The 24,339-nt window shown below is 43.4% G+C and overlaps 1 protein-coding gene across 3 annotated transcripts in view; it reads left to right on the top strand.

Moving 5' to 3' along the window:
- The first annotated feature begins 1,658 nt into the window (after positions 1–1,658).
- Positions 1,659–24,339, top strand: part of RAB1A (RAB1A, member RAS oncogene family) — a 45,014-nt gene continuing 22,333 nt past the window's right edge. For 2 of the 3 annotated variants that reach the window (XM_007970436.3, XM_007970437.3), the window contains exon 1: positions 1,737–1,976. In XM_007970436.3, coding sequence (XP_007968627.1) covers positions 1,954–1,976 — 23 coding nt within the window. In that variant the 5' untranslated portion in view covers positions 1,737–1,953. Of the gene's footprint in view, positions 1,977–24,339 lie in introns of all 3 variants that reach the window. The other variant, XM_007970435.3, reaches the window with a different exon arrangement.

Here is a 24,339-nt window from a genome sequence, read left to right as displayed (position 1 = left end):
GTGCCACCATGCCCGGCTAATTTTTGTATTTTTAGTAGAGACGGTGTTTCACCATGTTGGCCCGGCTGGTCTTGAATTCCTGACCTCGTGATCCGTTCTCCTTGGCCTCCCAAAGTTCTGAGATTACAGGCGAGAGCCACCGCGCCTGGCCAGTTTTCTAAGTTTTTATTTGAAATCACAATAAGCAAGAAGGGTCATGCGCTTTAGAGTCCAGGTTAACGAACACTTTCTGGTGCCTATTACTGAACCATTCAGGGTATTCCTGGGGTGGTGACGGTGTTCATTTCAGAAGCCAACATGTGAAGAAACTCGGGTAACTTTTGATAAGTTCATCAACTAAGGCCCATGGCAGAATTTGAGGGTTAAGGGGTGTAATTAGTGTATGGGTAGAAATAAGTGCCTCTTTCTATATTTTGGCGTTGTAGGAATTTAAAGTAATTCTGCGATATCTCAGTAGACAATTTTCTTAGTTCTTAGAAGTTGGAAGATAAACTTTGGACAACGTATTACACTATGCCCTTTGTAATTAAATAACTCAAGATAATGTGTTAAAGTTTAGTGGAGATTTAAATTACTGAGCTGATTAAAGAGAGCTGTTAAGACCACATGTTTTTAAAAAATGAGTTAATATTACTCCCAGAAATTGTAGGCACTATATAGTGATGAATTGCATGTTTTTATTGCTTATTATTTTCCAGTCTTGCAGAAAGGCTCAGGATTAGCAGCAACTATAAATAATACATTACAATTCAACCTGAAGGCTGGGACGAAGGGAGGAGGACTTGAATTTTAGGCTGGCTCTGGGCTGTGCCCCTCCCATCCATGGGATGTGGAGCCATTGAAGGTTGTGGGGTCACGATGAAGGTGCTGTCTCAGAAAGATACATCCGACTGTGTGTGCAAATGGGCTGGGGCAGAGGAGAGAGAGAGAGGTAGAGTCCATCTGGAGACTACTGCAATAGCCAGGCTGACGAGAGCGGGGCACAGTAAGAATGGGAAGAAATCCAATAAGAAAATGGTAGTGCGCGGGGCCAATAATGGACGATGACCGAATAGAGGTGGGTCTGGGTGAGTGACGAGAAGTGAAAGAACTGCTCCGTGCTGTCCAGGGAGCCCCTTGACTTCCCTTCTGTCCTTAGAGCGGACGTCCTCCGACCAGCCTCCAACCAGTGCCACCAGGGTGGCGCAAGCCTCAAGCTGGTCAGGTCAGCAAAAGTGGCACGGGAGGCAAGAGCCGACACGCGTGTCCCCCGGCCCCCTCTCCACTCCCGCACCCCGGCAGTCCCTCAGTTTGACCACTCCCTCCGGTCCTTTGCCTCCCCCGACCCCCAGCCTCCGTCGGCCGCCTGCACCACCCTCCGCCCCTCTCCGCCCCCTCCTCCGTGGGGCGCTGACTCGCCCGGCTGCCACGTCTCACTGATGACATCACCAGGGCCGCTCGGCCTTAGCCAATCCGCCAGGGGGAGTCCGAGCGAAGTCCTAGCCAGCGAGTCAGAGGGGAGGGGAGCAGGGAGGGGCGGAGGGTGGGGAGGTGAGGGAGTGGGGAATGGGGCGGACGACAACCCTTCAAGTACGCATGCTCCAGAGGCGCGGCGCTTGGCGGGAAGCTGAGTCCTGGCCTCCGCGCCTCACTGCCTATCCTCAGCTCGCGTAGCCGCACTCACGACTCCCTTTCCCGGCATGCCAGGCGGTGCGGCCGCCCTCTGGGCTGTGTAAAGGCCCCTCGGTCTAAGGCTTCCCTATTTCCTGGTTCGCCGGCGGCCATTTTGGGTGGAAGCGATAGCTGAGTGGCGGCGGCTGCTGATTGTGTTCTAGGGGACAGAGTAGGGGAAGACGTTTGCTCTCCCGGAACAGCCTATCTCATTCCTTTCTTTCGATTACCCGTGGCGCGGAGAGTCAAGGCGGCGGCTGCGGCAGCAAGGGCGGCGGTGGCGGCGGCGGCAGCTGCAGTGACATGTCCAGCATGAATCCCGAATAGTGAGTTCAGGAGAGCACCGGTCGGCTGCGTCCGTGGGCCAGCTTGGGGGATTTTAAAGGGGGCGAGGAGGGTTGGGGCGGAAGTCGGGGCATCGGCTGGGGTGAGGCTAGGGTGATGGGTCAGGAGAGGCTGGCGGCCGGGAGTCGGGCCCCATTGTCTGACGCGGAGGGGCGGCCGGGCGGGGGAGGGGTCGGGTCGGAGGGGTGAGCCGCCCGGGCCTGGACCGGGTCAGGTTGGAGGGCCTGACTGCGGGGCGGGTGCTGAGGAAGTCTGCCCAGGGGCCTGGGGCGGTGTGAAGAGGTAGCTTGTCTCGGAGGCAGTGACTTTTGAAGGAGGACTTGTTTCTAAGAGGAGGAGATGGGGTGGGAGAACCCTTCTAGAGGGCACTGGCAGACCCTGCGCCCGCACTCTGCGGAGCTGTCAGGATCCTCGGGGTGGAAACCAGCTTTACTTGTAAATCCTGAGCTTGTTGGCTCTCTCTTCTTCCATCTTCCCCGCCAGGTTTCAGGTAATATGGATGCTTTTCGGGACTGCGTGGGATTGAGGGGAATGAGTAGATAGGGAGAAGCAACTGAACATTTTTTAGTTCTCTTTTTGAGTTGTGTCTTGAACGAGTTCTTTAAGAGCTCGCCGGGTCCATTGCCCTCCTAAAAACCTGGGCATTTGTGAGATTTTTTTTTTTTTTTTTTTTTTAAAGAGGACACCTAAGTCATTTTGTCTTCTGTAGGTCAAGGGAAAAAAAACCCAAAAAAACAACTAAAGCCAAGGAATGTGTTTCTGATACTCGCAGATTAAAGGAAGCTTGCTGTCAAGTTGAAAGAGAAACGAATGGGACCTATGATAGATCTGTATGTAGTTTTAGATTACCTGCTTGGATGCTTGCAGATAGGGAATGAGGTTCCATGACGTGTCATGAAAAGTTAATGCATTTCTTTTTCTTGCTTACTCAAGAAGTCACCACAGCAGATGTGACACACCTGGCACCTTTCCTGGGAACTGGTGTTCACTTCCTTTGGGTAGAGTTTGTTGGGCTCTCCTCAGTGGCCATTTAAAAATTTCCTCTACAGTTTACATGTATGTAAAGTAATGAATAATTGTAAGAGACCGAATTGGTATTCCTTTTCAGTGTCAAAGGCCTTTGAGGGATGGGGGAAAATCAGTATTTGTTGTAAAAGTTGAGTTTATCTGCTGCTTTGGTCAATTACTGCTAAACATTTCCCCCAAAAGGTCCACTCACCAGTTTAGCTGACTGTCATATGTGTGTCACATGGCTCTTGCAAAATGCTTTCCTCAAGTTTTGTAATACTGTGGCTTGATGCTGAAATGTTTTGCACTATACAGAAACCATAGTATTTTATTAGAATTTCATGCTTTAGAAGTTAAGGATAGTGTTGTTGTAGTGACATTTGCTGTGTTGACAGTTTAAAACAAGTTTTTTTTTTCAAGGGCTCCAAGGACAAAGTTGGTTTTGCACAGTTGAATGGAGTTGAGCTTGAGGTTCTTAATTTAGTAGTTTTCTTGGTAACAATAAAGAACATGGATTTACTGCTTCATCGAGGTTTATAGACCTCTACTGTTCAGGAAATTTTCTGAATTTGCTATATATATGTATGTTTATTACTGTAAATAAATCTTCAAGATTAGTCGAGAACTTTGACAAGTTACTCAGCCTCTGAATTTTTTTCCCCTTTTGTAAAATAGGATAATTGGAGTCATTATTCCTGTCAGGGTAGTGGTGAAATTCAAATGTATATAAAAGAATTTTGAAAACTGTATGAGCATTCTTCAGGTTGTATGCATCATTTTCATGAAAGGCATTCTATTAGTACTAGGATTTAGAAATATAATCCTTGCATTTAAGAAGTTTAGATATAGGTCGGGCGCCGTGGCTCAGGTCAGTAATCCCAGCACTTTGGGAGGCCAAGGCGGGCGGATCCCGAGGTCAGGAGATGGAGACCATCCTGGCTAACACGGTGAAACCCCGCCTCTACTAAAAATACAAAAAAATTAGCCGGGCGTGGTGGTGGGCGCCTGTAGCCCCAGCTACTCAGGCTGAGGCAGGAGAATGGCGGGAACCCAGAAGGCGGAGCTTGCAGTGGGCCAAGATCGGGCCACTGCACTCCAGCCTGGGCTACAGAGCAAGACTCCGTCTCAAAAAAAAAAAAAAAAATAAAGAAAAAAAAATAAATTTTTTTTTTGAGAGGGAGTTTCAATCTTGTTGCCCATACTGGAGTGCAATGGCGCAAATCTTGCCTCATGGGCACCTCCGCCTCCTGGATTCAAGTGATTCTCCTGCCTCAGCTTCCTGAGTAGCTGGGATTACAGGCATGTGCCACCACGCCCAGCAAATTTTGTATTTTTAGTAGAGACGGGGTTTCTCCGTGTTGGTCAGGCTGGTCTCAAACTCCCGAGGTGATCTGCCCGCCTCAGCTTACCAAAGTGTTGGGATTACAGGCGTGAGCCACCGCGCCCGGCAGAAGTAGGTTTTATACATGTCGAATACCAGTAGATACAGCAAATTCCAGATATATGGCATGGATGAAAGCAACAGGAGTTCAGGGGAATGGTGGGTTGTGATTGGCTACCTGGGTTTTGAAAGACTTTATAGAAAAGAGACCTGAAAGGGAATTGTCAGCAATTAGATTTGGAGGAACAGAGGGAGTGAGGAGGAATTTTCAAGGAGGAGGAGGAGGAGGAATGGCTCATAAATGGCAATGACAGTAATTAATAAGTAAATACGGTGTCAAATCATCCTTTCTTTTGAAGACTGACTTCAACAGGATCAAACCCAGAAACAGTTTTTATATTTTTTTCTGGAATCAAATATATGAGTATCTGGCCTACTATCTTTGTATTCTAGACTGTCTAGTAAAATAATACAGGAATTTGGGAAAACCTTTGCAAAAGTGTTAGTGAAAATTACTTAGGAGGGTGAGAGGAAGTGAGGGATATTTTATTAGGGGAGGTCACAAGGGCAGTGAGCAATCAGATTTTCAGCTATCTGACTTTAGCGGTTTCTTTTTGTTTTAATGGAGCTTGTTATCTTTGTAAAAGTAATTAGAGAAAAGTTGGAAAATAAAGGAAAGAAAGAAAAGTTCTTTCTTTGTTGATCACTAAAGTACAAGTTCATTCGTTTTTAACATCTTGTTCCAAACTCCAAAGTCTTATGCTTTCTCTTCAATTAAAACTTTAATGGGTGGATGCTTTTCCTGCTTCCAGTATGTTATCTTAGTAACTTAACAATAGTATATTAGCCAATGTTTATAAATCTACTCCAGATGTTCCTTAACTTACTTTGGTTTATCATTACTAATTTATATTGTTTCTTTTAGAAATTTATAATCTGTGTTATGGGTGCTGCTAAATTTGGTAGTGAAAATGGAATCTTGAGAAAAAAGATTCTGAAGCAACAGAATTTTTAGATTTATATTGGTTTACATAAGGGTTGGTAGCTGTATTACTTTTTTGTTTGTTTGTTTGTTTTTTTTTTTTTTGAGATGGAGTCTTGCTCTGTTGTCCAGGCCTTGGCCTCCCAAAGTTTTGGGATTACAGGCCTGAGCCACTGCGCCTGGCCATTTTTTTTTTTTTTCTGTTTTCTTTTCTTTTTGTTTGTTTTGAGATGGAGTCTCACTCTCTTGCCCAGGCTGGAGTGCAATGGTGCAATCTTGGCTCACTGCAATCTCTGCCTCCCGGGTTCAAGCGATTCTCCTGCCGTGGTCTCCCGATTAGCTGGGATTACAGGCATGTGCCACCATAACCAGTTAATTTTTGTATAGAGTACCCAGCCATCTCTACTAAAGAGATATTGGTTAGGCCGAGGCAGGTGGATCACCTGAGGTCAGGAGTTCAAGACCAGCCTGGCCAATATGGCAAAACCCCATCTCTACTAAAAATACAAAAAATTATTCAGGTGTGGCGGCTGGTGCCTGTAATCCCAGCTACTTGGGAGGCTGAGGCAGGAGAATCTCTTGAACCTGGGAGGTGGAGGTTCCTGTGAGCTGAATCACACCATTGCACTCCAGCCTGAGCAACAGAGCAAGACTTGTCTCAAAAAAAAAAAAAGCAATTGAAAGTATAATCTGAACAGTTAAAAAAGTAGATAGAAAGGGCCGTCAAAGCTTTTTTTTTGAGGATCTGAAGAAAAATATGGATTTTTTTTGAGCTACGTTTTGAAGCAGGCAGTGATTATTTCAGCACATTAAGAAATGCTTAACATGGCCAGGAGCAGTGGCTCACACCTGTAATCTCAGCACTATGGGGGGCCGAGGTGGGTGGATCATTTGAGGTCAGGAGTTCATGACCAGCCTGGTCATGGTGAGACACTGCCTCTATTAAAAATAAAAAAGTTAACCGGGTGTAGTGGTGCACGCCTGTAATCCCAGCTACTCGGGAACCTGAGGCAGGAGAATCGCTTGAACCTGGGAGGTGGAGGCTGCAGTGAGTTGAGATCATGCCACTGCACTCCAGCCTGGGAGACAGAGTGAGATTCCTTCTCAAAAAAAAAAAAAAAAAAAAAGAGAAAGAAATACTTAACATTATTCCCATGATGATTATTATAACATTTTCCATAATCCACTGGCTTTTAGTGGATTTTTTTGGTGTCAAGAAAATAATTTTGATTGCTTCATCTTTAAGGAATGTGTTAAGAATAAAGCATGTGTACCTGTCTTCAGTATACCAGCTAACTATAGTAGGAAGAAATATAGTAGTCTACTTGGATCAACTATAATTCTTTAATGCAGAAAAAGTTCGATTACTTTATTTTTAGTCCCCATCCCCTTAAGTATATCATGGCTCCAGAATCTCTCAAAATGTTATCAGTCTTTCAGACTTTGCTCTCCTTTCATGTTAGACTCAAGAAACATTTGACCTTTTTTTTTTTTCTTGCATTGTGTTTCAAATAATGTTTTTAAAAACTTAAGTGTTTGAAAGTGAAATCAGGTTGCCTTTGTGACTTTTGGTGGTGGTTTGAAAAACTCAGAAAAGTTTATAGAAGAAAGATAACTAGTATTCTTTTTATAGAATATGATTTTTTAATGTCTATAGAATATCAACATCTGTAATTCTTCGGTAATTTTTCAGTAGTTGTATAGAACCTTTAAAAATATATATATTGAGAATTTTGTGTGAATGAGATGATGAGATGATCTTGTAGGATCATTAAAAGATAAGAACTGAGGCCCGGCACAGTGGCTCCTGCCTATAATCACAGTACTTTGGGAGACCCAGGCGGTGGATCACCTGAGGTCAGGAGTTTGAGACCTGCCTGGCCAACATGGCAAAATCTGAAGTCAAGAGTTTGAGACCAGCCTGGCCAACATGGCAAAACCCCGTCTCTACTAAACATAGAAAAATTAGCTGGGTGTGGTTGTGTCTTCGTGTAGTCCCAGCTGCTTGGGAAGCTGAGGCAGGAGAATCTCTTGAACCCTGGAGGCGGAGGTTGCAGTGAGCTAAGATCACGCCACTGCACTCTAGCCTGGGCAACAGAGCAAGACTCTGTCTCAAAATAAAATAAAATAAATGAAGATAAGAACTGAAATTTCATGTTAAAAATTTTTTTGTAGCGACTGGGCCTCCTATGTTGTGCAGGCTGGTCTCAAACTCCTGGCCTCAAGCGATCCTTCCGAAGCACTGGGTGGGTCACCATGCCCAGCCTGAAATTTTGCATTTAAAAACTTCCCCCTTTCGGCTGGGTGAGGTGGCTCACACCTGTAATAGCACTTTGGGAGGCCGAGGCAGGCGGATCACTTGGTCAGTTCTAGACCAGCCTGGCCAATGTGGCAAAACCCTGCCTCTACTAAAAACACCAAATTAGCTAGGCGCGGTGGTGTGCGCTTGTAGTCCCAAGCTACTCGGGAGGCTGGGAGGCTGGGAGGCTGGGAGGCTGAGACGAGAATCGCTTGAATCCGGTAGGAGGAGGTTGCCGTGAGCCGAGATTGGCCACCGCACTCCAGCCTGGGTGACAGAGTGAGATTCCGTCTCAAAATAAATAAATAAAAAAAAAATAAACATTTTCCGTTTTCATCAAATTAAGGGATGTTGGACAGTTTTTAACCATCAAATATTTTATTTTATTTTATTTTTTACGTTGTCTTAAAGATGGAAGTGCTTCAAAATCAAATCTTCCCTTGCCAGTTCTCTACTTGGCTTCTTTTTTTTTTCTTTTTGAGACAGAGTCTCACTTTGTCGCTGGAGTGTGTTGGCACGATCTCGGCTCACTGCAACCTCCGCCCTCCAGGTTTAAGTGATTCTCCCGCCTCAGCCTCCCGAGTAGCTGGGAGTACAGGTGTGTGCCACCACACCTGGCTAATTTTTGTAGTTTTAGTAGAGACGGGATTTCACTATGTTGGCCAGGCTGGTCTCAAACTTCTGACCTCGTGATCCGCCCACCTCAGCCAAAGTACTGGGATTACTGGTGTGAGCCACGTGCCCAGCTGCTACTTGGCTTTTAAAGGGAATTTTGCTTTCTGAGTAATTTTATTTCTCAGATATCTTGGTCTTTTTAATTCTGGAAGCAATCTTAATAATTTACGTATGTGCTAACCTCCTGCTGTATTCACATTCCATAGCAATCTGTTGACTGTGTGTTGTGTATGTGCGTGTGTTTTCTCTCCTGGGTAGTTTTGACTATACCTATGTGATGGTTTCACTGTTTGTAGTTGCAATAGTTAAGTTTTATTTTGGATAGTAAAGAATAACTTTTTTTTTTTTTTTTTTTTGAGACAGAGTCTTGTTCTGTTGCCCAGGCTGGAGTGCAGTGGCACGGCCTTGGCTCATTGCAACTCTGCCTCCCGGGTTTACAACATTCTCCTGCCTCAGCCTCCCGATTAGCTGGGACTACAGGTGCCTGCTGCCACGCCTGACTAAAGTTTTGCATTTTTTTGCTAGAGACAGGGTTTCACCGTGTTAGCCAGGATGGTCTCGATCTCCTAACCTTGTGATCCGCCCACCTCGGCCTCCCAAAGTGCTGAGATTCCAGGTGTGAGCCACCGCGCCTGGCCTGAGTGTCTATTTTTTGAGATACAGGGTCTGACTTTGTCACCCAGGCTACAGTGCAGTGATGCATATAGCTTACTACAGCCTCCAACTCCTAGCCAGGTTTCAGTGATCCTCCCACCTCAGCCTCCTGAGTAGCTGAGACTACAAGCGCATGCCACCACACCTGGCTATTTTTTTTTTTTTTTTTGTATTTTTTGTAGAGACGGGATTTCAATATGTTGCCCCAGGCTGGTCTCAAATTCCTGGTCTCAAGAGATCCACCTGCCTCAGCTGCCCAAAATGCTGGGATTATAGACATGAGCCCCATGCTTGGCTGAGTGTCTTAAGATGAAGAAAAACTGAAAATGGGTGTAGTGTGCCAGTGCATGAGGTATTTTAAATGCGTAGCTTACCAGCTTTTTTTTTTTTTTGAGACAGTCTCGCAGTGTCACCCAGGCTGGAATACAGGTGGCGTGATCTTGGCTCATTTGCAACCTCTACCTCCCAGGTTCAAGCATTTCTCCTGCTTCAGCCTCCTCCCACCACCGCGGCCACCTAATTTTTGTATTAGTAGAGATGAGGTTTCACCATGTTGGCCAGGCTGATCTCCAACTCCTGACCTCAGGTGATCCGCCTGTCTTGGTCCCCCAAAGTTCTAGGATTACAGGCGTGAGCCACTATGTTCAGCTGCTTATCAGCTTTTTACCACTTTGTCGGCACTACATTTTGGAATTTTCCTTTGAGAATTAGGCAAAATGCCCAGACTCCCCCCTCCCTTTAGAGGGAGAGGGGAGCAATTAGACTATTCCTTTGTTTCCCTATAGAAGGTGGAGCTGAGATTACTGCTTTGATATCTGGAATGTAATTTAGGGAAGAAAATTTAGGTCTTGGCCTTTCTTTGGGACCACCCTGGGAGTGTTGCAGATTATAAATAGGGTAATGGTGGAATGATATTAGGGGGAAAAAATGGTCCTGAGGAGCCAGAGAACTGTTGTTAGTTTGTTGACTGACTGAAACATGTGAGAAATAGGGTACGGAAGAAGTAGGAAATAAAGTTTTCCTTGGTCCTTTTGTGACAGGTTGGCTCAGCTGACTGGAACACCCTACACTGCTTTATTAAATCCAAGGTTGTGATAGGTTGCAGTTAAGTTTACTGTGTTCTATGCTTGTAGATTTCCTAATTAGGACAAGTAGTGTTACATATGCATGCCTTTATTCACAAGAGGGACCATTCTTTTGGAAACATCACTTTTTAATAATACTGGGTACTATTTAGCACTTACTCTCAGTGCCAGCCACTTGGCTATTTTTTTTTTTTCCCCGAGACAGGGTCTATCTCTGTCTCCCAGACTGTAGTGTGGTAGCACAGTCATGGCTCACTGCAGTCTCAACCTCCTGGACTCTAGTGATCCTTCTCTGTCAGCCTCCTGAGTAGCTGGCACCATGCCTAATTTTTTTTTAAGCGATGATACGTCAGTATGTTGCCTATCCTGGTCTCGAACACCTGGACTCCAGTGATCCTCCCGCCTGAGCCTCTCAAAGTGTTGGGATTACAGGTGTGACCTGCCTCACTCGGCCATCTGTGGTCTTTACATAGGGCATTTTGTACAGTCTGCACCTCGAACTAGTGATCATCAACAGTGAAACTCAATGAATTATTTAATGTTTTCCAAGAACAATGATGAATTTAATTTCTCTGAATGTATTTCCTTTGTATAACAATAGTACTTAAGTGGAATTACTCTTTGTCCTTTCTACTCTGTGTATAGATATTTTCTAGTATCTTGATTTGGGACAGTTACATTTAAACCATTTATGGCCATGTAGCCATACCCACATTACATTTAATGCATCTGCTCCCTTTGTGTCTGTATACTCATAACATTTTGCATAAAGTTATAGGCGGTTCACACCAAGTCTGTTCATGAACCTCAGATTAAGAATACTTAATTTAGGAGATTGAAAACAGAAAAGAGAATGTTAACTGTCATTATCAGTATTAAAATGTGAAAATGTGAGAGTGACAAAGCTTAGCTTTAAATCTGGTATCCCAAACTAATTTGAGTTTTTTTTTGTTGTTTTTTTTTGTTTTTTTTTTTTGAGACAAGGTCTCGCTTTGTTGCCCAGGCTGGAGTGCAGTGGCGCAATCTTGGCTCACTGCAACCTCCACCTCCCAGGTTCAAGGGATTCTCCTGCCTCAGCCTCCAAAGTAGCTGGGATTACAGGCTGCGCCACCACGCCCAGCTAATTTTTGTATTTACAGTAAAGATGGAGTTTCACCTTGTTGGCCAGGCTGGTCTCAAACTCCTGACCTCGTGATCCTTCCACATCGGCCTCCCAGAGTTCTGGGATTACAGGCATGAGCCACTGTTCCCGGCCTAATTCGAGTTTTAAAATGTGGAGTTTAAGATGTTAGTCTTGGCCGGGCGCGGTGGCTCAAGCCTGTAATCCCAGCACTTTGGGAGGCCGAGACGGGTGGATCATGAGGTCAGGAGATCGAGACCATCCTGGCTAACATGGTGAAACCCTGTCTCTACTAAAAAAATACAAAAAAACTAGCCGGGTGTGGTGGCGGGCGCCTGTAGTGCCAGCTACTCGGGAGGCTGAAGCAAGAAAATGGCGTAAACCCCGGAGGCGGAGCTTGCCGTGAGCTGAGATCCAGCCACTGCACTCCAACCTGGGCAACAGAGCGAGACTTCGTCTCAAAAAAAAAAAAAGATGTTAGTCTTAAAGTGGGTTAGATGAAATTTATAAAAATAGTCAAATAGCTACATTTATAAAAGGCCATTTGAAACAATTTTGTGAAATATATAATGTGGATAATTATGTAGTGCTTTATGTGTAGATTGGTGGTTAGCATCTATCCTGATGAAGAGCAGTTGGATTCATTACTTACTAAAGCTAGTGAAATCTGAACTCCAAATTAGGCATTTTCACCAGGCTCTTTTGAGCTGAGCTAACTTACTCTCTCTTTTATTTTTATTTTTTAATTAACTAATTTTTTTTTTTTTTTTTTTTTTTTTTTTTAGAGAGACAGGCTCTCTCCATGTTACCCAGGCTTGTCTCGGCTCAAGCAATCCTCCTACCTTAGCCTCCCAAAGTGCTGGGATTAGAATTGTGAACCACTGCGCCAGGTTGACCTTATTCTCTACTAACACAAGTGTTCTAATTTAATTTAAGCAGTGAATCACACTTCTCTTTGTATTTGGTCAGGTTCTGGGTGCTAGTTTATATATGATTTGATTCATTCTGATAGGCTTTTTGTTTTTGTTTTTGGTTTTTTGAGACAGAATCTAGCTCTGTCACCCAGGCTGGAGTGTAGTGGGGCTCGATTTCGGATCATTGTAACCTCTGCCTCCCAGGTTCAAGTGTTTCTCCTGCCTCAGCCTCCTGAGTAGCTGGGATTACAGGCGCCTACCACCATGTCCAGCTAATTTTGTGTATTTTTAGTAGAGATGGGGTTTCGCCATGTTGACCACGCTGGTCTCTAACTCCTGACCTCAGGTGATCTGCCTGCCTCGGCCTCCCAAAGTGCTGGCATTATAGGTGTGAGCCACCACACCAGGCGTCAAGAACTTTTTATTTTTGAGACAGGGTCTAACCCTGTCACCTAGGCTGGAGTACAGTGGTGAGATCACGGCTTACTGCAGCCTCGACTTCCCAGGCTCTGGTGATCCTCCCATCTCAGCCTCTGGAGTAATTAGGACTACAGGCACATGCCCATACCTGGCAGTTTTTGTATTTTTTTTTTTTTCTTTTTTCTTTTTGTAGAGACTGAGTTTCACATGTTGATCAGGCTGGTTTTGAATTCCTGAGCTCAAGCGATCTTCCCTCTTTGACCTTCCAACATGCTGGGATTACAGGCATGAGCCACTGTACCTGGCCTTTTCTTTTTCTTTTTTTTTTTTTTTTTGAGATGGAGTCTCGCTCTGTCGCCCAGGCTGGAGTGCAATGGCCGGATCTCAGCTCACTGCAAGCTCCGCCTCCCAAGTTCACGCCATTCTCCTGCCTCAGCCTCCCGAGTAACTGGGACTACAGGCGCCCGCCACCTCGCCCGGCTAGTTTTTCGTATTTTTCAGTAGAGACGGGGTTTCACCGTGTTAGCCAGGATGGTCTCGATCTCCTGACCTCGCGATCCGCCCGTCTCGGCCTCCCAAAGTGCTGGGATTACAGGCTTGAGCCACCGCGCCCGGCCGTACCTGGCCTTTTCTACATTAAAAATTTGTTATTAAAAAACAAACCCAGGCCCGGTGCGGTGGCTCACGCCTGTAATCCCAGCACTCTGGGAGGCCGAGGAGGGCGGATCACGAGGTCAGGAGATCGAGACCATCCTGGCCAACATGGTGAAACCCCATCTCTACTAAAAATACAAAAAATTAGCTGGGCGTGGTGGCGGGCGCCTATAGTCCCAGCTGCTTGGGAGGCTGAGGCAGGAGAGTAGTGTGAACCCGGGAGGCAGAGCTTGCAGTGAGCCGAGATCGCGCCACTGCACTCCAGCCTGGGCGAGACTCCATCTCAAAAGTTGTGGTTGCCCATACATACATGCAAAGGTACACACATGGAGAATTTTATCTTGGAGGAAGGCTTGGTAAAGAATATAGCCCTTTTGGCTGGGCGGGGGGGCTCACACCTGTAGTCCCAGCACTTTGGGAGGCCGAGGCGGATGGATTGCCTGAGCTCAGGAGTTCGAGACCATCCTGGGAAACATGGTGAAACCCTGTCTGTACTAAAATACAAAACATCAGCTGAGTGTGGCGGCACATGCCTGTAGTCCCAGCTACTCAGGAGGCTGAGGCAGGAGAATTGCTTGAACCCTGAAGGCAGAGGTTGCAGTGAGCCGAGATTGTGCCACTGCACTCCAGCCTAGGCGACAGAGCAAAAAACTGTCTCAAAAAAAAAACAAACAAAAAAGGAAAATAGCCCTTTTCTATCATCAGAGTATACTAAGAGTCGAGTTTTTTTTCCTGTTTTTTAAAAACTTTTGTTGTTGCTTGTTTTAAATTACAAAACATGGACTGTGGCCGGGCCTGTAATCCCCGCACTTTGGGAGGCCAAGGCGGGTGGATCACGAGGGTAGGAGATCCAGACCATCCTGGCTAACACAGCGAAACCCCGTCTCTACTAAAAAATACAAAAAATTAGCCAGGCATGGTGGCAGGCGCCTGTAGTCCCAGCTACTCGGGAGGCTGAGGCAGGAGAATGGCGAGAACCTGGGAGGCGGAGCTTGTAGTGAGCCAAGATCGTGCCACTGCACTCCAGCCTGGGCGACAGAGCAAGACTCCGTCTCCAAAAAAAAAAACATGGACTGTGCTCCAGGGGCTTACAAATTAGTTAAGAAAATGACTCATGTTCAAACAAACATAATCAATATAACGATTAATACAAGTTAAATATTGTGATATGTTTACGAAACAGCATGGCAAAATAGTGCGAAAGATTTGGGGAAGGGGCCTATAATTTCTGTTAACAGAAAGTTTTAGTTATGTTGATTCAACTGGAGAGGAACAGAGCTCCCAAAGGACTCCAGAACACTAGATGTTTGTCTGGGTGGGGTCAGCAGAACTGGGTTCCCATCAGCCAGAAAGTTTATGTGTGTACATTATTTCCCTTAACCATCACAATAATCCTGTGAAGAAAATGTCCTAGTTTTACAAAACCAGCCGGAAAGTTTATGTGTACATTATTTCCCTTAACTGTCACAATAATCCTGTGAAGAAAATGTCCTAGTTTTACAAACAAGGAAACAGAGACAGAGAAGAGTTAAATGACTTGCCCAATGGCATTCAAAGTAAGCAGCTGAATTGGAATTTTAACTCAAAGGCTTGGATGTCACAGTACAAGTAGGCTCTTTCTGCTTTACTACGTGTGGTTACTTCTAAGAATTTAACATTTTAGATTGGTTGTGGTGGCTCACTCCTGTAATCTTAGCACTTTCAGAGGTTGAGGTGGGTAAATCGCTTGAGCTCAGGAGTTTGAGACCAACCTGGGCAACATGGTAAAACCTCGTCTCTACCAAAAAAAAAAAAAACTAGCTGGGCATGGTGGCATGCGCCTATGGTCCCAGCTACTTGGGAGGCTGAAATAGGAGGATTGCTTGAGCCTGGGAGGTGGAGGTTGCAGTGAGCCGAGATTGCACCACTGTGCTCTAGCCTAGGTGACAGAGTGACAGCCTATCTCAAAAAAAAAAAAAAAAGAAAAAAAAATTTTAGTCAAGTAATTTGGCACTAACATTTTGTGGTCAGTTACTTTAAGAATTCATGATTGGAGGCCTGGTGTGGTGGGTCATGCCTATAATCCTAGCACTTTGGGAGGCTGAGGCAGGAGGATTGCTTGAGGCGAGGAGTTCAGATCAGCCTGGGCAACCTAGTAAGATCCCCTCTCTACAAAAAATTAAAAAATTAGCTAGGTGTGGTGGTGTGCACCTGTAGTCCCAGCCACTCGGGAGTCTGAGGTGGGAGGATTGCCTGAGGCCAGGATTTTGAGACCTGGGCAACATATGAAGACCCTGTCTCAAAAAAAACTAAAAAACTAAATAAATAGCCAGGTGTGGTCGGTGTACTTGTGGTCCCAGCTACTCGAGAGGCCGAGGCAAGAGGGTTGCTTGAGCCCAGAAGTTGGAGGCTGCCGTGGGCTGTGATTGCGCCACTGCACTTCAGCCTTGGTGACATAGCAAAACTGTGTCTTTGTGGTGGTGGTGGGTGGGGGTGGTGGTGGGTGGGGGTGGGGGAAGGATTTAAGAAGGGTTTGTGAGGTATGTATTATTTATAAATGGGCTTTTAACTTTATCCTTCACATCTTGGGTTGAAATTAATTGTATCCATTCTCAGTTTTTCTGTCTTGTTATGTATTTAAACTTGGAGCCTTAGAAGTCATGGATGTCTTTCTATGAAAAGCAAATGAAGCAGAGAGCTGCCTTCTCTTGCAGTAGAGGGCACACTTTCAGAGCATGTTACTGTTTTATGCATTACTAGGCTTTGGGAGTTGTGACTTGTATGATCATAGTACTTATAACTGTTAGGCAATTTTTAAACTTTAACTTTAGGTTATATACGTAAACTCCTGTGTTCCTTTGTCACCGATAATCTGAACAGAAGCTTTGGATAAATAGCTTCAAAGTTTTTGTCCGAACCTCTGAAATTTGTATTGTTACCTCATGGTTTTGGTAGGAGGAAGGAGAAATAACCATGGCCACTTATTGTGCTTCTGTATGTGCCAGACAGTATGTGCTAGATGTTTCAGAAACGTGATTTATAATCCTGACAAGAAGCCTAATTGGGTGGTAGTGGGTGCTAATTGAACCTTATAGATGAGGAAATTGAGGCTCATGGTGGTAAGCGAGTAACTTGCACCAAGATCCTATAGCTAGCATGCAGTAGAGCCTGAATTTAAGTACAGGTCTTCCAGGTCCAAATGCATGCAGACTTTGAGAGTTAAGGAGGTAGAGAACATTGAACACACCCTTCTTGGTGTGTTTTTCAGCAAATACTTGTCGTATGCAGATTAAAGACTGTCTACCCTTTTGTCATCTTGTGTCACTTGCTGCTTCCTTTGGCACTACCAAAATTTCTTTCAGAATTTCAGCTTTGAATTTTTATTTTTATTTTATTTATTTATTTTTTTGAGACGGAGTCTCACTCTGTTGCCCAGGCTGAAGTGCGGTGGCATGATATCGGCTCACTGCAACCTCGCCTCACAGGTTCAAGCAGTTCTTCTCCCTGCCTCAGCCTCCTTAGTAGCTGGGACTAGAGGCGCCCACTACCACGTCCGACTAATTTTTGTATTTTTAGCAGAGATGGGGTTTTACCATGTTGGCCAGACTGGTTTCGAACTCTTGGCCTCAAGTGATCCACCCACTTCGGCCTCCCAAAATGCTGGGATTACAGGCGTGACTCACTGCACCTGGCCAGCTTTGAATTTTTAGAATACTGTTCTAAACATAACTGTATTGGAACCTGGAAAATTAATCTGTTGTCTCTAAATATCAAATAAAAACATGTAATTTTAGTGGTTGATTATAGGAACAATTTTTTAAAGATGGTTCATCTGAATGGAAACTTTTTTTTTAATTGCTTGACTATTTCCTTAAATTTGGAGAAAGACCATTGCCCTCTCAGATTCCTGGTAATTGATCATATTTACCATTTATATTGACTGACAGGCTGCTTGTCCACAGCTGAAGGTTTGTTTAATTTTTTTTTTTTAAATGATAAAAGTAATATGTGCTCACTGTAAGATTCACAGTACAGAAGCATATGAACTAACTAAAAGTTCTTACCTCTTGTCTCCAGCAAGGAGTGTTTCAACCTGAAGGTCGGTTTTGAATTGTGTTCTGTGGAGTGTACTTAAAGTGAGTGAAGAAGAAACGTATATGTCAAACATGATCATTACAGCTGAAGTTTTTATTATTTTATACCCCAAGGTTATTAAAATAGTATGTAGTTTAGTTGTCTTGATCGTTTTCCCTTAAACTTTATTTGGCCAGTGTATCAGAATTTTGTTTTAAATTTGATATGTGAGCTTAGTCTTATGCTATTTTCAAAGAAGACATTTAGAAGAAGATAAAATAACATTCCTGTCTTAGTCTGTTTTCTGCTGCTATAACAGAATAGCACAGACTGGGTATAAACAGTAGTTTATTTGGTCTGTGGTTCTGGAGGCTGGGAACTTCAAGAGCATGATTCTGGCCTTTGTGCTGTTATCATATGGTGGAAGGTAGAAAGGCAAGTGAGTATGTCAAGACAGAGAGCACGAAGGGGCTTGAACTCACTTTTATAACAGAGTGACTCAGGAGAAAGCTAACCCACTTTTGAGAGAATGCATTAATCCATTCATGAGGGCGGAGTCTCATTAGGCTCTGCATCCTTACACTGTTGTATTGGGGATTAAGTGTCTAACACAGGAACTTCGGAGGATACATTCAAACCATAAGAATTCCTGTCATGCAAATGAATCCATTCTAGATGAAAGAGAATAAATATAGTTTCCATTGCGCTTTTTAGAATAGGCCTTTTCTAAGGTACTTACAGCTGATATTATAAAGTTTGTATTTCTGTTTGTATAAATTTGTATTTCTGTTTGTACAAATACAACTATACACTATAGTTCTCTGCTGTTAGACTTTTTTTCTTCCTTAGCATGTTTCCAAAGGGTGGAATATTGAAAGTTGGGTTAATGTCAAACAGCTTTCTTTTGTAAAGTGTTCATTGACATGTGAACCTTGTCTGAGAATCTAGATTTTATTTCATGAAAGAAGAAAACAGTATATTCTCATTTAACCCAGAATTTAACTTCATGTACTTGTGGCTGTATTGGGAGTATGCCATTGCTATCTGTTTACAACCTTGACCTACTCTACCTACTTAGAAGTAATTTGTGTTATGATCCGTGTGCTATGCTTACATATGCTGAACACATTTGTAAGGGTGTTAAGTCATTGAATAAAATGCTTTTCTTCTCCTTTCAAATAACATTTTTTTTTTCCTGGTTATAAAAGTCATACAAGCTTATTGCAGGTTGTTAAAAAGGTATAAAGAAGAAACCATCAATCCATTATAATCTTGCAGTTTAGACTTCCTGCTCCAGCCTCTGAGTGCTGAGATGAGCTAGCCATGCCTAGCTCCTCTAAAGACTTTGTAAAAAATAAAAATGAGGTTATACTTTAAAAAAAAAAATTCCGTAATCCTTTCACATAACAGTGTTATTTTGGAGGTTTTAGAATTTCCAGTAGCATGTTAGATTCGGAAACAAGCTGATTCATCCTCTACTTTGTACTGTAGGCAAGAAAAGAATTTTACCTAAATAGAATTTTGAACCGAAAATCTGTTTTTCTAACTTTTTATTTAAAAAATATTGTTCCATGCTTTCACAATAGTGACTTTTAATTTTTATATTTTTAATTTAGACATGGGGTCTCACTCTGTTGCCTAAGCTAGAGCAAGTGCAGTGGTTCTATCCTAGCTCACTGCAACCTGGAATTCCTGGGCTCAAGTTACCCTCCTCTCTCAGCCTCCTAAGTAGCTGGGGCTACAGGTGTGCACCACTGCACCAGGCTTTTTTTAAAAAGGTATAGGAAATGGTAGTGCTTGCATACAAAAATGGCATAGGTACATACATCAGCAGACGTCAAGACTATATTCAGATCATAAATGTACATATATGTACCAGTGCCATTTTTGCACGCCAACAAATAATGGAAATAGAACTCTAAACTGAAATTTGAAACAAGGGTTCTGGGGTGAGCCCTCTTACTGATTTGTAATTGAATATATAGTTCAATTTTTTTTTCCCATCTGTTAAGCAAAAGACGATTCTAATGTTAGCAAAAACTCACATATCCTGTCATTGATCATTTTTTCCTTAATTTTTTTTAAGAGCTGGAGCTTCTCACTATGTTGCCCCAGCTGGTCTCGAACTCTTGGGCTCAAGTGATCCTCCAACCTCAGCCTCCCTAAGTGCTGAAATTAACAGGCCCAAGCTACCGTGCCTGCACCTGTCATCAGTCATTTAACTTCATGCAAACTGAGTAGAATAAAACTCATCCTTACTGTACCTTATTGCTTTTGTTTTATCGTTGGAATCTCCAATATTGCAAAAGTAGACCAAAAGTTGACTTATAGGAAAAACTGATAGCAAAAGTAATTTTTCTCTTGTTGCTGTATTTGATGCCCACCATCTAGTTGTTAAAGCCTACTGTTAATTTCTCTCCGCCTGCTTCTTTCTGTCCAGGCTTATTCTATGCCATTCTTGCCTTAACTGTTTTTAGCTTTCTCATAGAGTGAACTTTTAAAATTAAAATATAATATCTGCTCATAGTATTATAAAATTCAAGCAGTTCAGCAAAATTTCACTGATAATAGAAATACTTGTACCTCAAAAGCAGCTTTATTTTACAAACCCAGCCCAATTTGTGATTAGATTTAACTTGAGAAAACGTGAAATGTCTCTCATATTGTTTAAAAATATTGTAAGTTGCTGGGCGTGGTGGCTCATGCCTATAATCCTAGCACTTTGGGAGGCTGAGGCAGGTGGATCACTTGAGGTCAGGAGTTTGAGACCAGCCAGGCCAACATGGTGAAACCCCATCTCTACTGAAATACAAAAATTAGCCAGGCGTGGTGGCACACACCTGTAATCCCAGCTACTCGGGAGACTGAGGCAGGAGAAGCACTTGAACCCGGGAGGTGGAGGTTGCAGTGAGCCGAGATCATGCCATTGCACTCCAGCCTAGGTGACAGAGCAAGACTCTGTCTCAAAAAAAAAAAAAAAAAGACCGGGCATGGTGGCTCATGCCTGTAATCCCAGCACTTTGGGAGGCCGAGGCAAGTGGATCACCTGAGGTCTGAGTTTGAGACCAGCCTGACCAACATGAAGAAACCCTGTCTCTACTAAAAATACAAAATTAGCTGGGTGTGGTGGCACATGCCTGTAATGCCAGTTACTTAGGAGGCTGAGGCAGGAGAATCGCTTGAACCCGGGGGGCGGGGGTTGCAGTTAGCTGAGATCCTGCTATTGTACTCCAGCCTGGGCAACAAGAGCAAAACTCCGTCTAAAAAAAAAAAAAAATTATATCTATATCATGAGCTAGCTTTTTGAAGTGATTGTCGTTTTTCGTTTTGTTTTGTTTTGTTTTTTGAGATGGAGTCTCGTTCTGTTGCCCAGGCTAAAGTGCAGTGGTGCGATCTCAGCTCACTGCAACCTCTGCCTCCCAGGTTCAAGTGATTCTCCTGCCTCAGCCTCCTGAGGTAGCTGAGACTACAGGTGCTTCGCACCACGCCTGGCGAATTTTCTATTTTTAGTAGAGGCAGGGTTTCACTATGTTGGCCAGGCTGGTCTCGAACTCCTTACCTCAGGTGATCCGTCTGCCTGAGCCTCCCAAAGTGCTGGGATTACAGGCCTGAGCCTCGCCCGGCCTCCTCATAATTTTTTAACCTTTATAAAAACCTTTTAAAACCTTTTCTAAAACCCTTTTTATTTTGAACTAAATTTAGATTTACCGAAATTGTGAAATCAATGTAGAGTTCTTGTATACCCTTCACTCCTCCTAATAGTAACATCTTACATACATGGTACCTTTGTCCAAATTAAGAAATAAATATTGGTACAGTGTTAACTAAACTATAGATTTAATCTGGTTTCTCTAATTTTTTCACTAATATTCTTTTTCTATTCTAGGATCTAATTCAGTATACCATATTGTATTTAGTTCTAGGCCATGTTAGCCACCTTCAGTCTGTGACAGTTTCTCAGTCTTTCCTCCTTTTTCGTGATCTTGACACATTTGAAGAGTGCTGATAGGTATTTTGTAGAATGTCTGTCAGTTGTCTGCCAGTTTGCATTTGTCTGATTTTTTTTTTTTTTTTTTTTGTGAGACGGCCTCACGCTCTGTTGCCTAGGCTGGAGTGAAGTGGTGTGATCTTGGCTCACTGCAGCCACCACTTCCCAGGTTCAAGTGATTCTCCTGCCTCAGTGTCCCAAGTAGCTGAAACTACAGGCATGTGCCACCATGCCTGGCTAATTTTTTGTATTTTAGTAGAGAAAGGGTTTCACCGTGTTGCCCAGGCCGGTCTTGAACTCCTGAGCTCAGTCAATCCACCCGCGTTGGCCTCCCAAAGCACTAGGAGTACAGGTGTGAGCCACCATGCCCGGCCAATATTTTGAGGGATATACTTTGATGAGGTCATGCAAATATCCTGTTTCCCCTTAGTTTTACCCATTAACTTACCATTTATCTAGTAAATCTTCCTTGCAGCAATTATTTTTTCTTTTTCGTTTTTCCTTAATTTTTTTTTTTTTTTTTTTTTAAGAGCTGGCTCTCACTGTATTGCCCAAGTTGGAATGCTGTAGTGAGTTCATGGCTCACTCAAACTCCTGGGCTCAAGTGATTCTTCTGCCTCAGCCTCTCAAGTAGCTGGGACTACAGGCATAGACCACCACACCCAACTGATGAAAAAAAATATTTTTAGAGATGGGGGTCTTGCTGTGCTGCTCAGGCTGGTCTTGAACTTCTGGCCTCATGTGATCCTTTTACCTCAGCCTTACAAGTAGGTGGGAGTTACAGGTGTGAGCCACCACACCCAGCATTGCAGCAATTATTAATGTAGTGCTACTGGTCATTTTCTGTTTTTCTCGTTTCTTCAGCATGTATTATTGAAGTCCTATAAGGAAGACTTGTCTCTTCTCTCCCATTTATTTATTTAATCATTTATACTGGTAATGAATTCATGGGTATTTATTTTGTGAGTTATAATCTGATACATAGTTATTTACTTTGTGCCTCAAATTGTTCTGGCTTGGCTTTTTTTTTGTTGTCGTCGTTGTTGTTTTGAGACCGAGTCTTCCTCTGCTGCCCAGGCTGGAGTGCAGTGATGCCATCTCTGCTCACTGCAACCTCCACCTCCTGGGTTCAAGCAATTCTCCTGCCTCAGCCTCCTGAGTAGCTGGGTCTACAGGCTCCTGCCACCGTGCCTGACTAATTTTTTGTATTTTTAGTAGAGATGGGGTTTCACCCTGTTAGCCAGAATGGTCTCATATCCTGACCTCATGATCCGCCCGCCTCAGCCTCCCAAAGTGCTGGGATTACAGGCGTGAGCCACCACGCCCGGCCGGTTCCTGTATCCTTTTAACATGCCATGTCCTCATCGTTTTTTCCACCTAGTATTTTGGCCAAAAATGTTAATCAAGGATGGCACAAATTTTCTGTAGCTGTATCTCATGATGAAAGAGGCCTGATTAAAAATGTAAAACTAAAATGTTCCCTGATCTCTTAGCACATGCTTTGTAAAAGGCACAGTGCTAGATCCTTGTATACATAGATGCATAAGCCAGCTTACCTTCCACACCCACAGATAGCTATGTCAAACATAAGGGTGGAGAAACACAGACTCCAAACTTCTCGAAGGTAGAAAATAATGAAGTTATAGTAGATTAGAAGTACAAAAAGCTAGAGGAAGTTCTGAATTGGAAACAGTGGATGGGATTTACTAGAATAATTTAGGAGGGTGACAATTGTAAATCTTCAAAGGTTTCTTTTTCTTCTTCTTTTTTTTTTTGAGATGGAGTCTTGCTCTGTCGCCCAGGCTGGAGTGGAATGATGCAATCTCGGCTCACTGCAACCTCCGCCTCCTGGGTCCAAGTGATTCTCCTGCCTCAGCCACCCAAGTAGCTAGGATTACAGACATCTGGCACCATACTGAGCTAATTTTTGTTTGTTTTTTTTTTTTTTAGTAGAGACGGGGTTTCACCATGTTGGTCAGGCTGGTCTTGGACTCCTGACCTCAGGTGATCCACCCACCTCGGCCTCCCAAAGTGCTGGGATTACAGGTGTGAGCCACCGCACCCAGCCAAATCTTTATAGGTTTCTTAACTAGCATAATTTAGTTTTTTTCACTTAAGTCAAAATTATATTATTGTAGGATGAAAACTTGATCCAAATTCATGAGGAATGAAGAATAAATACATTTAAAGTCTAACCATTTGCTAAATTAGTCTTGGCTCTTTGTACCAAACTTCTGTCCTTGTGCTCTCTAATTTTATATTTGCATGTTTTCTATCAACATTTTTACTGTGTGGTGTTTTGTAAATTATAGAAACATTTTAAAGCAAACTCAGAGCAATGAATTCTCACGAATATTCAGTATATTTACAGTTGAGAAACTGGTTCTGTAGTAGGTGATTTAAAATGTCCCAATGCAAGTTAACATGTCACTGATCACACTGTTTCGGTGTATGTCTTTGATAAGGGGAGGTGGGGAAGTTTGTGGGTTTGATTTTATTTGCCTTTCTCATGTGACTGTTATGCTGGTAAACAAATGGTTTGCGAGAGAACCAGTAGTCTTTTGCAAAGATTGTCTTATACAGAGCACTCAACTCTTCATATTATTTATAGTGGCTTTAATTTAAACCTTAAATTATTAGAAACTCATAAATAATGTTTTTTTTTTTTTTGTTTTTTTTTTTTTTTAAGTTTCGCTCTTACTGTCCAGGCTGGAGTACAATGGTGTGATCTTGGCTCACCACAACCTCCGCCTTCCGGGTTCAAACGATTCTCCTGCCTCTGCCTCCTGAGTAGCTGGGATTACAGGCATGTGCCACCAGGCCTGGCTAATTTTGTATTTTTAGTAGAGATGGGGTTGCACCACGTTGGCCAGGCTGGTCTGGAACTCCCAACCTCAGGTGATCCACCTGCTTCAGCCTCCCAAAGTGCTGGGATTACAGGCTCACTGAGCCACTGCGCCCAGCCATAATGTTTAAAAATAACAGTGTGGTATTTGTAAAACTTAAAAAGAATGTAATGGTTGAAAAAGGTAATTAAAAAAAATTGACTATTCATTTCTTGAATCCATAATGTAACTTGTAATGCAATTAGGAAGGCTTCATGTTTCTTTC

Source organism: Chlorocebus sabaeus, chromosome 14 (genome assembly GCF_047675955.1).
Source record: "Chlorocebus sabaeus isolate Y175 chromosome 14, mChlSab1.0.hap1, whole genome shotgun sequence".
Taxonomy (NCBI): Eukaryota; Metazoa; Chordata; class Mammalia; order Primates; family Cercopithecidae; genus Chlorocebus; species Chlorocebus sabaeus.
This window is presented reverse-complemented; position numbering and strand designations above follow the sequence as displayed.